The 14,440-nt window shown below is 35.7% G+C and overlaps 1 protein-coding gene across 1 annotated transcript in view; it reads left to right on the top strand.

Moving 5' to 3' along the window:
- Positions 1-14,440, top strand: part of ex (FERM domain containing expanded) — a 154,283-nt gene that overhangs the window by 89,383 nt on the left and 50,460 nt on the right. The window contains exons 3-4 of the mRNA XM_073970429.1: positions 2,730-2,866; positions 12,155-12,300. Coding sequence (XP_073826530.1) covers positions 2,775-2,866; positions 12,155-12,300 — 238 coding nt within the window. The 5' untranslated portion in view covers positions 2,730-2,774. The remainder of the gene's footprint in view (positions 1-2,729; positions 2,867-12,154; positions 12,301-14,440) is intronic.

Genomic DNA, 14,440 nt, shown 5'->3' with positions numbered 1-14,440 from the left:
GAAAATCAAAATATTCTTATGAATTATCTTAAAAAAAAATCTTAAGAAAATACACGTTGGACAATTTTCTTAAAATATACATTGAAAAATTATCTTAATGTAATCCACGTTGAAAAATATTAAAAAAAAAATTACTTAAAGCTGTTTTTAAAAACTCCACGTTGAAAAATGTTTAAAAAATCTACAATGAAAAATATTTAAAAAAAAAAAAATGTACACTGAAAAAATATATTTTTTAAAAAAATCACACTAAAAAATAAAAGATTCGCACTGAAAAATAGGAAACGTTTTTAAACAAATTCACGCTGAAAAATAAAAAAAATATTTTTATAAAAATCCAAGTTGCAATATATGTAAAAAATATTTTTAAAAAAACCGCGTTGCAAAATAAATTATAAAAATATTTTAAAAAAACCCACCGGCGGAAATATTTAAAAAAATCTACGTTGAAAATATATTAATTTTTTTCTTAAATCCACGTTGAAAAATATTCTTAAAAAAAGTTGAAAAAATATTTAACAAAAAATTCACATCGGAAAATATTTAAAAAACTCGTTCGTTCGTTAAAAAATATGTTAAAAAAATCGCGTTTATTTTTTTTTTTTTAAACGCACGATGAAATTTTTTTTTGGATCAAGGTGGAAAAACTGTTAAAAATCCAGGTCAATTGGTCGTTGACAAATATTAAAAACAAATCTGCGAGTATTTAACATTAAAAAAATAATGGTATGCACACCTGCCTTGCACACATAAGGTCGTGGGTTCGATTCCCCGCCCAGGCAACATCAAAACACTATTCAACGGTGGCAAAATACCCCTCAGTAATGTTGGCGACATTTCCTGCGTATTCCAGCCATGTAAAACTTCTCTACAAAAGTGGTGTCTTAGACATGCCGTTCAGACTCGGCGATAAACTGCATGTCCCATATCAATGAGCTAGTATGAATTGCGGTGCACTCATTGATATGAGAGAAGTCTCCCTTGTCCCTTAGGGGTTGTTTGTGGAACAATTATTATTATTATTTTCTAAAAAATTCTGACTGTTTTTTTCTTAAAATCTCGTTAAAAAAATATTTAACAAAAAATTCACTTCGAAAAATATTTGAAAAAAAATCCGTTCGTCCGTTGAAAAATATTTATCGATGAACATTTTTTTTAATCAAAGTGGGAAAACTGGTCAATTGGTCGTTGAAAAATATTAAAAACAAATCTACGAGTATTTAAAATTAAAAAAATAATTAAAATATTCTAAGAAATTCTGACGGTTGTTTAAAAAATATTACAAATTTCAAATGTCTCCCAAATGTCCAATCTTCCCATTATTGGGAACTGACTTTAAAATGCATTTTTATTTATCTATTTCCTAATATAATATTTTCTAGTTTGCATTTGAATATTTCCAGTAGCTTATATTTGAATGAACACTTGTATTTTGTTGTTGTTTTACAAATGTTGTGTGTTTTTTTGTTTTATTTAATTTATGCATAGATCTCCGAAGAAAAAAACAATTTCTTTTGATAAGAAATCTATTTCGAACTTTCTTCATTCGACATTCCTCTTAATACTTTACAAAAAAAATACTCGAGTAAATATTTCATGAAAATTTGAGATAAAATAAATAAATATTTTGTATAAATATTGGTATTATTTAACGAAGCTTAAATTTAAATACTTAATATTTAAAAAATATTTTTAAAAAATCAACATTAAAAAATATTAAAAAAATATTTAAAAGAGAAACAATTTAAAAAATATTTAAAAAAAATCGACATTGAAAAATATTTAAAAAAAATATTTTGAAAAAAATATCAGCAATATATTGATCGTCAATTTTAAGGCGACTCTACTTCAAGTTTTATGGACCCTTATATATATTAAATTTTTGTGGAATAATTTTGAAATTTAACAATTATATAAGGGAACATAAAACTGGAGAGTGGAATTGCCTTCAAATTAACATGGTCTACAGAAAAAATATTACAATTAAAATTGTTATTGTTTTGCACAGCAGGCAGAAGGTAGCAAATATTTGTTAATGATATTGATCGAATTTATCTTTGATTTAAAGACAATGTTTATTTTATTATCAACCATTTAAAATATATAAATTTTGAAAGGTACTAAATTTTTATTACTACCGTTGCTTTGGTTACCATTAAACAATTTTATGGGATTTTGAAGCAGGGCCCTTTGTTTTCTTTCAACAAAAAAAGGAAAAATTATAACCAAATCAAAATTATCTCAAAATTGCCATTAAAACAACGTCTTTTTTCCAAAAAGGTATTGGAGAAATTTTCACTTGCCCCTTTGTTGTTCTTGCTGCATTGGGTTATTTATATTTTCTAATAAATAAAGATAACTGAAAATTAATTTATGGCCCCCTTTTGCCGGCTCATAAATAAGAAAATAGTGTTGTTTAAAATATCATAAAATTACCTTTGATTTGTTCGTTTGTTTTATGGCCCACTTACATGAATGGTCATGGGGAGGGAGGCAGGGATTGTAAAAATTCCAACATTCCACACACCGACTTTTTCCCTATCCAATATTATTAATATTATTTCATTTGTTATTGTTGTTGCTGTAGTCATTAATTTTTATGCTTTTATTATTGCTATTAATGTTGTTGTTTTACTTTTATCAGTAACTTCTTATATTTATGTATGTTCATTTTTATTTCCATTTCTTTCTTTTTTCATTTCATTTCGTTTTTTTTTTTTTATTTTTAGACAAATATTTCCAACGATTTTGTTGCATTCAAATAACGATGCAGCATGCGAGCGTTTTGTACTGTCAGCGCGCCATTAGAAGTATGCGCGTCCTCGGCCGAACAGCTATCACCGGGCTCAAGATTTTTAGCACTAAGGTAAGCGATTGTGTGATTGTTTTAAATAATATTTTCCAATTGGAAAATTAATAAAAATGGTCATAAAATAAATACATAAAAATTTTTAATTTCCTCTTACGGTGATGAAAAGTCAATGGGTGGTCCAAAACGTTTGTGTCTTAAGTCTTTTGTTTTTTATGTATGAACTTATTGAACAAGCCTTGTTTGAGGGGATTATATAAACATACTGTTTCAAATTTTAAAACAGTAAAACTGATATTAAGCTGCCCTATTTATACCCTACACCACATTGTGGTAAGGGGTATTATGTATAGACCCATAGTTCCTTCTCGGGATATACATAGAATCATTTTCTGAGTCTGTTTATGCACGTCTGTCCATGTATTTTTGTTCAAAAAAATATTCTTTAAAAATGCCACGCCTTGATGGTCGATCAAAAAATATTCTTTAAAAATGCCACGCCTTGATGGTCGATCAAAAAATATTCTTTAAAAATGCCACGCCTTGATGGTCGATCAAAAAATATTCTTTAAAAATGCCACGCCTTGATGGTCGATCAAAAAATATTCTTTAAAAATGCCACGCCTTGATGGTCGATCAAAAAATATTCTTTAAAAATGCCACGCCTTGATGGTCGATCAAAAAATATTCTTTAAAAATGCCACGCCTTGATGGTCGATCAAAAAATATTCTTTAAAAATGCCACGCCTTGATGGTCGATCAAACAATATTCTTTAAAAATGCCACGCCTTGATGGTCGATCAAAAAATATTCTTTAAAAATGCCACGCCTTGATGGTCGATCAAAAAATATTCTTTAAAAATGCCACGCCTTGATGGTCGATCAAAAAATATTCTTTAAAAATGCCACGCCTTGATGGTCGATCAAAAAATATTCTTTAAAAATGCCACGCCTTGATGGTCGATCAAAAAATATTCTTTAAAAATGCCACGCCTTGATGGTCGATCAAAAAATATTCTTTAAAAATGCCACGCCTTGATGGTCGATCAAAAAATATTCTTTAAAAATGCCACGCCTTGATGGTCGATCAAAAAATATTCTTTAAAAATGCCACGCCTTGATGGTCGATCAAAAAATATTCTTTAAAAATGCCACGCCTTGATGGTCGATCAAAAAATATTCTTTAAAAATGCCACGCCTTGATGGTCGATCAAAAAATATTCTTTAAAAATGCCACGCCTTGATGGTCGATCAAAAAATATTCTTTAAAAATGCCACGCCTTGATGGTCGATCAAAAAATATTCTTTAAAAATGCCACGCCTTGATGGTCGATCAAAAAATATTCTTTAAAAATGCCACGCCTTGATGGTCGATCAAAAAATATTCTTTAAAAATGCCACGCCTTGATGGTCGATCAAAAAATATTCTTTAAAAATGCCACGCCTTGATGGTCGATCAAAAAATATTCTTTAAAAATGCCACGCCTTGATGGTCGATCAAAAAATATTCTTTAAAAATGCCACGCCTTGATGGTCGATCAAAAAATATTCTTTAAAAATGCCACGCCTTGATGGTCGATCAAAAAATATTCTTTAAAAATGCCACGCCTTGATGGTCGATCAAAAAATATTCTTTAAAAATGCCACGCCTTGATGGTCGATCAAAAAATATTCTTTAAAAATGCCACGCCTTGATGGTCGATCAAAAAATATTCTTTAAAAATGCCACGCCTTGATGGTCGATCAAAAAATATTCTTTAAAAATGCCACGCCTTGATGGTCGATCAAAAAATATTCTTTAACAAATGCCACGCCTTGATGGTCGATCAAAAAATATTCTTTAAAAATGCCACGCCTTGATGGTCGATCAAACAATATTCTTTAAAAATGCCACGCCTTGATGGTCGATCAAAAAATATTCTTTAAAAATGCCACGCCTTGATGGTCGATCAAAACATATTCTTTAAAAATGCCACGCTTTGATGGTCGATCAAAAAATATTCTTTAAAAATGCCACGCCTTGATGATCGATCAAAAAATATTCTTTAAAAAAATATATTCGCTGCCCCCATTACGATGGTGCAAGTTTTTTCAGGGGCAAGTCCATACTTCCTGAGAAAATGGCCAGAAGGCTGTAAAACCCCCCGCTATGGCACCAGGTGTAGTGGATTCATTTCAAGATAACTCTCAAACGGATAAACCAAACTTTGGCAATCGTAATATTTTGCGCAACCTTAAATCAAGTTCTAAGATGGGTCACATCGGCCCACTCCTCGGGTTCCGCCCTCACAAAAGTTCAATTTTTTCACAAAAATTATGAGCACGATAACTCTCGAAGGGATTAACTGATTTGGTCCATAATATTTCTACCAGACATAGATTAAGATCGAATATGGACTATATCTACCGCTTCCAGTACCTCCCACGCAACATATCGGAAAAGTGCACTTTAAGACCTCCACTCGAATCCTTTGAATTTTTGTTGTAGCAACTTATATTCGCTACCCCCATTACGACGGTGCAAGTTCTTTCAGAGGCAAGCCCATACATCCTGAGAAAATGGCCTGAAGGCTGTAAACCCTCCCGCTGAAGGTTGTAAACCCCCCGCAGGTGTAGTGGATGCCTTGCAAGATAACTCTCAAAAGGATAAACCAATTCGATCCAAAATTTGGCAATCGTAATAATTTGCGCAAACTTAAATCAAGTTGTAAGATTGGCCACTTCGGCCCACTCCCTCGGCTACCGCCCCACAAAAGTTCAATTTTTTCACAAAAATTATGAGCACGATAACTCTCGAAGGGACTAACTGATTTGGTCCATAATATTTCTACCAGACATAGATTAAGATCGAATATGGACTATATCTACTGCTTCGGGTACATCCCACACAATATATCGGAAAAGTGCAGTTTAAGACCTCCTCTCGAATCCTTTGGATTTTTGTTGTAGCAACTTGTATTCGCTACACCCATTACGATGGTGCAAGTTTTTTCATGGGGCAAGTCCATACTTCCTGAGAAAATGAAATGAAACCCGCTATGGCACCATGAGAAGTGAATGGAGCGCGCTGTAACTCTCGAACAGATAAACCGATTCGATCCAAAATTTGGCAATAGTAATATTTTGGCCAAAGTTAAATTAAGTTCTAAGACGGCCTTATCGGTCCACTCCTTTAGGTAACTCCCCCACAAAACTTCAAAACTTTTCGCTAAAATGGCGCGCACGATAACTCTCGAAGGCAGTAACCGATTTGGTCCATACTTTGGGCATGGTAATATTTTTACGAGGCACAAATCAGGTTAGAATATGCCAACTCCTTCGGATACCTCCAACACTAAATTTCGGAAAAGTGCAGGTTAGGACCTCCTCTAGAATAGTTTTGATTTTTCTTGCAACAGGTTGCACTGAAGTATGGCAAGTCCACACAGTGATGATACAGTGATGGTGGCGCTTGACTTATCAAAAGCCTTTGATAAAGACAGGCACTCCAAGCTGTTTGAGAACATTGAGCAGCCAACCCTCCGGCCAAGCTTGAAACGTTGGATAGTCAATTATATGTGTGGACGCCAGTCGTACGTGGAATTCAGGAACAAGAAGTCCAAACCCCGTAGAGTGAAACAGGGAGTTCCCCAAGGTGGGGTGATATCTCCGGAACTGTTTAACCTCTCCCTCTCCTGTATTCCGCCCCCTCCAGACGGCATCGATATCGTAACGTATGCGTATGATTACATGATCCTGGCGTCAGGTACCTATCCTGATGACATCTGTGAGAGGCTGAATATCTATTTAACCGATCTTACCACCTTTTTCCATTCGAGGAATATGCAGATTTCCGCCACAAAATCAACGGCCACCGTCGTGGCCGACGGTAGCAGAATTCCGACCACGAACTGCCCCAAAATTGTAGGGGTCACATTCGATACTACTTTCACGTCGTGCGCGCACGCCACAGCTATCTGCGACAAACTAAAAAGTAGGAACAAGGTCCTCAAGTCCCTAGCCGGCAGCACATGGGGTGCAGATAAAGAAACCTTGTTGACCACATATAACGCGATAGGTCGGCCTGTGGTAAGCTTTGCGGCGCCAGTTTGGTACCCGAGATTATGTGATATGAATTGAAAAAAGATTCAAACTTGGCAGAATGCCGCCCTCCAGTCGACCATCTACATGAGGAGGCAAAGATTCTTCCAGTAAAGCAACACAATCTGATGCTTTCGTTGCAGTACCTGCTTGGATGTACCGTGTGAGCCATCCCAATCATCATCTTGTGGGTAGGCCCGACACATTTAGGCAGATCAGGAAGGATATCCATGCTCTAGAGGGAGAGGTCCAACGATACAGGAGAGAACAAGCATATCAAGCAGGTTTAAATAGTATTCACACGGACGCAGTTGCCAAGGCCTTAAGCAATTATTGTGTGAATAAAGTCCTCGAAATACATCCCCCATCTATTGCAACTGAGGAGCGTCAGCTGCCACGACAAACTAGAGTAGTTTTGGCTCGGGATATTGCAGTCGCCTAAATTCTTATTGGGCGGAAATCGACCGCGCTGTGCAAGACATCTGCCCAGTATGTGGTATGGGCCCGCACGACACAAAATACCTTTTCAACTGCCCAGCCAAACCTACTCATCTAACTCCAGTGGATCTGTGGTTACATCCCATCGAAGCAGCCACTTTCCTGGAACTGGAGATAGACACAGAGCCAGATTGAACAGAAGAACGAACATACAAACATAATAACAAACACTGTTACAACAACAAGTCTATACTTTTTGAGAACATGGCCCGAAAACTGTAAAAAACCATACGGCCAACATGTGTAGTGGCTGCTGCGCACGACAACTCCCGAACCGAATACTGCGTTGGTCCACACTTTGCATATCGTAATATTTCTTCGAATATTAGAGGAAATTCAAAGATGGTGCTTATAGGTCCACTCTTTCCGGTACCACCCCCACAAATATTCGAAAATATCCGCTAAAGTGATAAGCGAAATGTCTCATAAACGGAACCAGGGACGTACGCAGGATTTCATTTCGGGGGGGGCCCAACTTGACCAAAAATCATAAAAAAATTAAATGTTGTGTAGCGTTACGTACAGCTATTTAAAGGGGTTATGGCCACTTACAAGCATCAGAAAAGCCATTTGCATGCATTTTTTATAAGACATCTATTAAACCTTGAGTTACCTTCTAATGTTTTTTTTTTTTTTTTTTGAAAAATCTTTCTGACAAATGCCTGCCTGTTAAGCACTGTTTTTACTAAAGCAGTTTGCGGTAACCACTGTGGTTTGAAAAAGAATAAACCGATCAGCATATATTTTTGTTGGATCATTACGAACCTAATAATCTTTTCCATTATCGAAACGGAATTAAAAAAAATCAATTTTTATACATTTTGAACAGTTAAAATCAAAATTTCGATTTTAACAAAGAAAGCACCGCTTTCAAAAGTGCCACTTCGAGGAAAAGACGTTTTTAGTTTCTATGCTACATACAAAACACAATAAATGTTTCCCTTCGAAAGCTAATATCTCGGTAAATTTTTGTCCGATGGACTGGAAATTTTGGCACATATTCTATTCTACATGTACTTTAAAATGAGCCAAAAAGTTTCGATTTTTCGAATTTTATATGAAACTAGCGGACCCGGCGAACTTCGTCTCGCTATTAAGGAATAAAATTTCATACAAAAACTCAATTTTCGATTTTTCTAATTTTCCGACTTTTCCAGAGGGATTTTCCAAAATTTTCTTCCGTAAAGACCTTCTCCTCGAAAATGCGAATAACTGACAAAAAATTTTACAGAAATCGGCCTAGCCGTTCTCATTTTATGAATTACTATACATTTTTTACACCATTTTTATATATATAGATGATACTGGTTCAAAGTATGTAAATTCAATAGAAAGAATTCAAAATATTTAGGATACAATTTTAAATATTTGCAGAGTAGTCACGGTGCTCTTGAATCAAATTTAAATGGAAGGTGCTTACACATGGGAAGTTTTTGCGGATTCTGAAACTACAAAATTCATAGATGAGAAAAATCAAAAAACAAAAAAATCGCCGGAGCGCTTTTTAAAAAAATCGCGATTCAAGTTGACATTTTTAGGGGTAGTTTAAGTTTATGCGATTTTGCTTGGAAGCCGCAAGTCCTATCAAAATGGGAATAAAAAAAAATGTTGTAGCTATCAATTTTTTTTTTTTTTTAAATCCCTACAGCGATTTTTTTCTTGTTTTTGGATTTTTCTCATCTATGAACATTGTTGTTTCAGAATTCACAAAAACTTCCCTGTGTAAGCGGTTTTCACTAAAAGTTAGTTAAGGCGCTCCCTTCATAACATTGTTTTATAAGGGGGCGATAGAGTCAGTGCATTGTCCCAATTTGAACTTTAATATCTCAAAAATGGTAAAACCTACGAAAATACCGTTTTTTTGTTTTTTGATTTTTCTCCTCTATGAACACTGTAGTTTCAGAATCCGCAAAAACTTCCCAGGTGTAAGCACCTTCCATTTAAATTTGATTCAACATCACCGTGTAGTATATTTAGAATTGAAAATAGACAATATCGGGCCACGTTCGGTAAAGTCGCCATGTAAAATTTACGCCCCGTTTTTAGTATATTGAAGTTTTTAATCATACATGCCCACGTTATAGTTTATCGCAGAATTTTACAACCACAAAGAATTGCCGTTGTCTTTGCTATAGCAAGATTTTTACTATTTCGATGATCTTAGCCGAATTTTTAAGAATATCGGCTGCCGTTGTCTTTGATATGTTTCCAAATGAAAACATTAAGAAAAATTTAACAGTTTTTAAGATATGGTGCGAAATCTATACAAATTATGGAATTCTTAGATATATTATAAAATTTAAGGCAATAAATGTAGTTTTTACAGTTCATTATTTGTCCAAATATTTTATTCTGACCCTTGTCTACAAATTTGCTTCAGAGGTCAGAAAAAGATTTGCATTGGTTTCACAGATATAGCCCCGTGTTGCTTTAAAATGCCAATATTTAACAATGTTTAGATGGGACCATAATATCCAAGCCCGATATGACTCAACAAAACGCAACTAGGGCTTTCGTACTTTGGGTCTGTACTTTCAAAAAATCCTCACTTCAAATTGTTTGCACAAGATTACCTTAAAAATGTTGCACAGTGTTATTTACCGGGAGAGATAGAGTCTGATCATATTCTTTTCCGTTTAGCTCCTTGAGGAGCACAGGGCCTCTAGAGTCTGATACCAGGATTATTTTTACTTTTAATATAATGTTAAAAAAGAAGCGTTATATTTTTTTCTTAATTGTACGATTAGAAGTTTTTGGACTCGATGACAAACACTTTGATGGACTTAGTTTGACCTATGGCATAACTGCGCGATATCTCAGAATCTTGACCTATGTGGAAAAGTTTCTTTTGGGTTCTTAATATACCCACTAAGGGCTTTCATCTCCAGAAGGAATTTTCCACCACACAGATCTTGAGTTCCAATTTGTGGCACAGTGTAATAAGCTAATTAATTTTAGAAATGGATCTTATTTTGAGATACACTCCTCTTGATAGTTACCGCGCCCATAAGCTATTTTAGTTGGTCACCGTAGGATATCGCTGTAAACAAGACTACAAAAAGTCCAAAGGATCCTTGAACAATCTTTAAACTGCAGTTATGTTAGACTTGTATGAGGACCTGAAGATGTTGTCTAAACATATTCTCTTGGAACTTGATGTACTTTTGGAATTAATTTTGCGAGTGGACCGAGATTGTCCATATTAGGTTCGATATGTGGAGTCTAAAATCATTATTTTGATGAGACCTATTTGTATTCATAATCTCGTAACCTTAAAGTCTGAAGCTACAAATATACTTCGGTGATGATAAGGAAAAAATCAAGTGACGCACAAAAACTCATTTGTCTTCAATATTTCCTCATACTGTTTAGCAGCAAATTTGTCTAAAATCGAATAACAAAGTTTTGGCGATGGCAGTAAACAAATATCTAATTGGCTTTCAAGATGTAGACCAGGAAGGACCGACCCTACATACATTTTATCCAAAAGACATTTTTTCATATACTTCCATTCCCACAATACTGAACTCTTTATTTTTGTTTTTAGAGGATGAGTTTTAAGCCTCGAGGGCTCTATTTAGTTCGAATATGAATAAACTTGGAGTATATTCATTAAGGAATTCGCATTTGATAGTGGAAAGATATGACATGAAGAAGTAATTCATATTTCATTGGAAGTTTCTCTCAAAAACAGCATACAAATAAAAATTTTTAAAATACTTTCTTACAAAACTTGTTAATGATGTACATTTTTTGTTCAGAGACTTAAGAAAATAAAAGTTTTAATTTGAAATCTGCAAACATACAAACATTTTTATGAGAAAAACATATAATAACTAGTTACAGTAGCTTTAAAAATTTTGTTCGACCAAACCATTTCGGGGGGGGCCCGGGCCCCCCGTGCCCCCCCCCTGCGTACGTCCCTGAACGGAACAACCGATTTGCTTCAAACTTTAGATATCGAAATGTTTTGTCCAAGCTAAGTTTATGATCAAAAGTGGGCCTTATAGGCCCATTCATTAGGTTACCACCCACACAAATGATCAACATTTTTGTTTAAGTGGGATTAAGAGTCTGTGCGAGAATCCTTTGGAAATTTTTAACGAAGGTACTCCTAATAGCCCTGTTTACAGCGATATGATGTTCTTCGTGGACAAGTCCATGCTTCCTGTTATAATGGTCCAATCAAGAGGAATGACTTCCAAAATAAGGCACACTTCCAAAATGGACTATGTCGGTCCATTCCTTTAGGCACCTCCCTCGCAAAACTTTTGAGATTTTAACCTAATACATATCTTCATACGCCCAAAATTCTGAAGACCCCTAAATACATACGTTTTTTTGGGAAATAGATGTTTCAATTCACACAGGCTGAGGATATATCTCTGTCGCCAAAGTCGACAGATACTTTTTTACTTGTTCCTTTTGACAATGGGGGGAATGGATCTTTCAACCTATCCTATTACGCATCCTTGGAAGTGTTAAATCCCCTTTTTTCATGTCCACCTGGTAAATTTAATTCACCTTAGAGACCTTTGGGATAAGTTTCCTATCATAGACCAATGGATAAACTCCTTTCTTTCTGCAAAGCACCACGACGTTTGTCATCTAATGACTTCACGGGGAACCACTAAGAATCTTGGACTTTTACAAGTCAAAGCATAGACTTTGCGGCTCGCCGATCTTTACTTGTTATTATATCCATAAATGTATTATTATATTTATTTTTAATTATATTTTCATGCTCTTCTTCTTTTTCTCTTACAGGCTTCTAGGCAATCAACAACCCAAAACTTTATACTTCCTAGTCGATGCCAAGAGTCGAGTGAGAGAAGTGTATACGCAAACATGTTTACATTTTGCCACACAAGGCATGCTAGATACCGAACTATTCGGTTTAGCGGTATTGATAGGTAAGTTGAATATGACAGACTTTTATACTGTACACCATACACATTATTGAAACCAGATGTCAGCAATTTCGGTTCGGAATGATGAGGCTGAATCTCTAAAATTCTCTAAATCGGAAGTTGCCATTCTACAGGGTCTATATGAAAACCGACAAATATTTGCCGGTATGAATAAAAAGGAGACTAAATACGAAATTGTTGCCATTTCGGATAATGAGGCAAAATAACCAAAATAGAGAAAATCAGGGTTACCGTTCTATGGGGACTATGTGAAGACATGGACCTATACCGACAAATTTCAGGTGGAAAGTTTTATACCCCTACAGAAGGCTAAATACAAAATTTCAGCCATTTCGATGAAATATTAAACCGCAACCTTCAAAATACAAATAATCGGGAGGTACGGTTCTATGGGGGCCATATGCAGACGTGGACCTATACCCACAAATTTCAAGTGGAAAGTTTTATACTCCCAACGAAGACTAAGTACCAAATTTCAGTCATTTCGATAGGATACTGAGGCCACAACCTTTAAAATACCGAAAATCGGGAGGTACCGTTCTATGGGGGCTATATGAAGACGTGGACCTATACCGACAAATTTCAGGTGGAAAGTTTTATACCCCCATTGAAGACTATTTACCAAATTTCAGCCATTTCGATGTAATAATGAGCCCACAACCTTCAAAATGAAGACGTGGACCTATAGCGACAAATTTCAAGTGGGAAGTTTTATACTCCCAACTAAGGCTAAATACCAAATTTCAGCCTTTTCGGTGGGATATTGAGGCCACAACCTTTAAAACACCTAATATCGGGAGGTACCGTTCTATGGGGACTATATGTAGGAATGGACCTATACCGATAAACTTCTGGTAGAAAATTGCATACCCCTAACGAAGACTAAATACCAAATTACAGCCATTTCGATGTAATAATGAGGCTAAAACCTTCAAAATACCGACAATCGGGAGGTACCGTTCTATGGGGGACATATGAAGTCGTGAACCTATACCTATAAATTTCAGGTAAAATGTTGTATACGCCTAACGAAGACTATACACCAAATTTCAGCCATTTCGATGTAAAACTGATGCTAAAATCTTCAAAATACCGAAAATCGGGAGGTACCGCCCCCCTTTTCAATACCAAACATCTTACGAAAGTATAAAGATAAACCAGTAAGGAAAAGATCAAAGTTGGGCGGGCCCGCCTATAAGACCAACACCACTGTGAACCAGGCTGTACCCAGGCTCCGGAACCATACATCAGCACGGGTAGTATCAGTGTTTTGTAAAGCGTTATTTTTGGCTTTGTTTTTAAAGTGCATAGTCCCAATTTACATTAGGCGAGTTTACTTGCGGCAATTGTCAGTTTGTGGGTGAGAGAGGGTGTTGAGAGGCAAAGGGTTACCATATACCTCACCTCTTTTTCCATCAAACTGCCAATTGCCGCAAGTAAACTCGCCTAATGTAAATTGGGACTTACTTAAGCCAAAGTAGCATCTGTTGGCCAATACAATTCTTCTTTTTATTTCACAACTGATGTCGTTTGTTGTGTTTACGGCGGTGCCGAGGTATACGAAGTCTTTTACCACCTCAAAATGATAGGAACCAACTTCAACAGTTGGTCCGATCTCAATGGACGCATTGCGCGTCGACACCATCAGCTTGGTCTTCTCGCCGTTTACCGCCAGACCCACTTTAGCAGATTCTCCTTCGACCTTCATACAGGTATCGGTTACTTCTTTTACTGAACGTCCCATGATGTCTATATCATCAGCATAAGCAAGTAACATGTGGCTATTGGTGTAGATTGTGCCACTTCTTTTGACGTTTGCCTCTCGTATAACCTTTTCTAGCAGGATGTTGAAAAGGTCACACGAAAGGCTGTCTCCTTGCCTGAAACCTATTTTGGTACAGAACTCTTCGGAGAGGTTCTTTCCTATTTTAACTGAAGATCTTGTGTCATTTAGAGTCATTTTACAAAGCCCAATGAGCTTTGCGGGGATACCAAATTCAGACATTGCTTGGAATACCTTTGATCGTAGCGGGCTGTCGAAGGCTGCTTTATAATGGACAAAAAGGTGGTAGGTGTCGATCTGCATCTCTTAAGTTTTCTCCAGGATTTGGCGCAGGGTAAA

The sequence above is a fragment of the Musca autumnalis genome, unplaced genomic scaffold (assembly GCF_047663935.1).
Source record: "Musca autumnalis isolate F117 unplaced genomic scaffold, ASM4766393v1 scaffold_2, whole genome shotgun sequence".
NCBI classification, from domain to species: domain Eukaryota; kingdom Metazoa; phylum Arthropoda; class Insecta; order Diptera; family Muscidae; genus Musca; species Musca autumnalis.
Note: the sequence above shows the minus strand (reverse complement) of the source record. Positions and strands in the feature narration are given on the sequence as shown.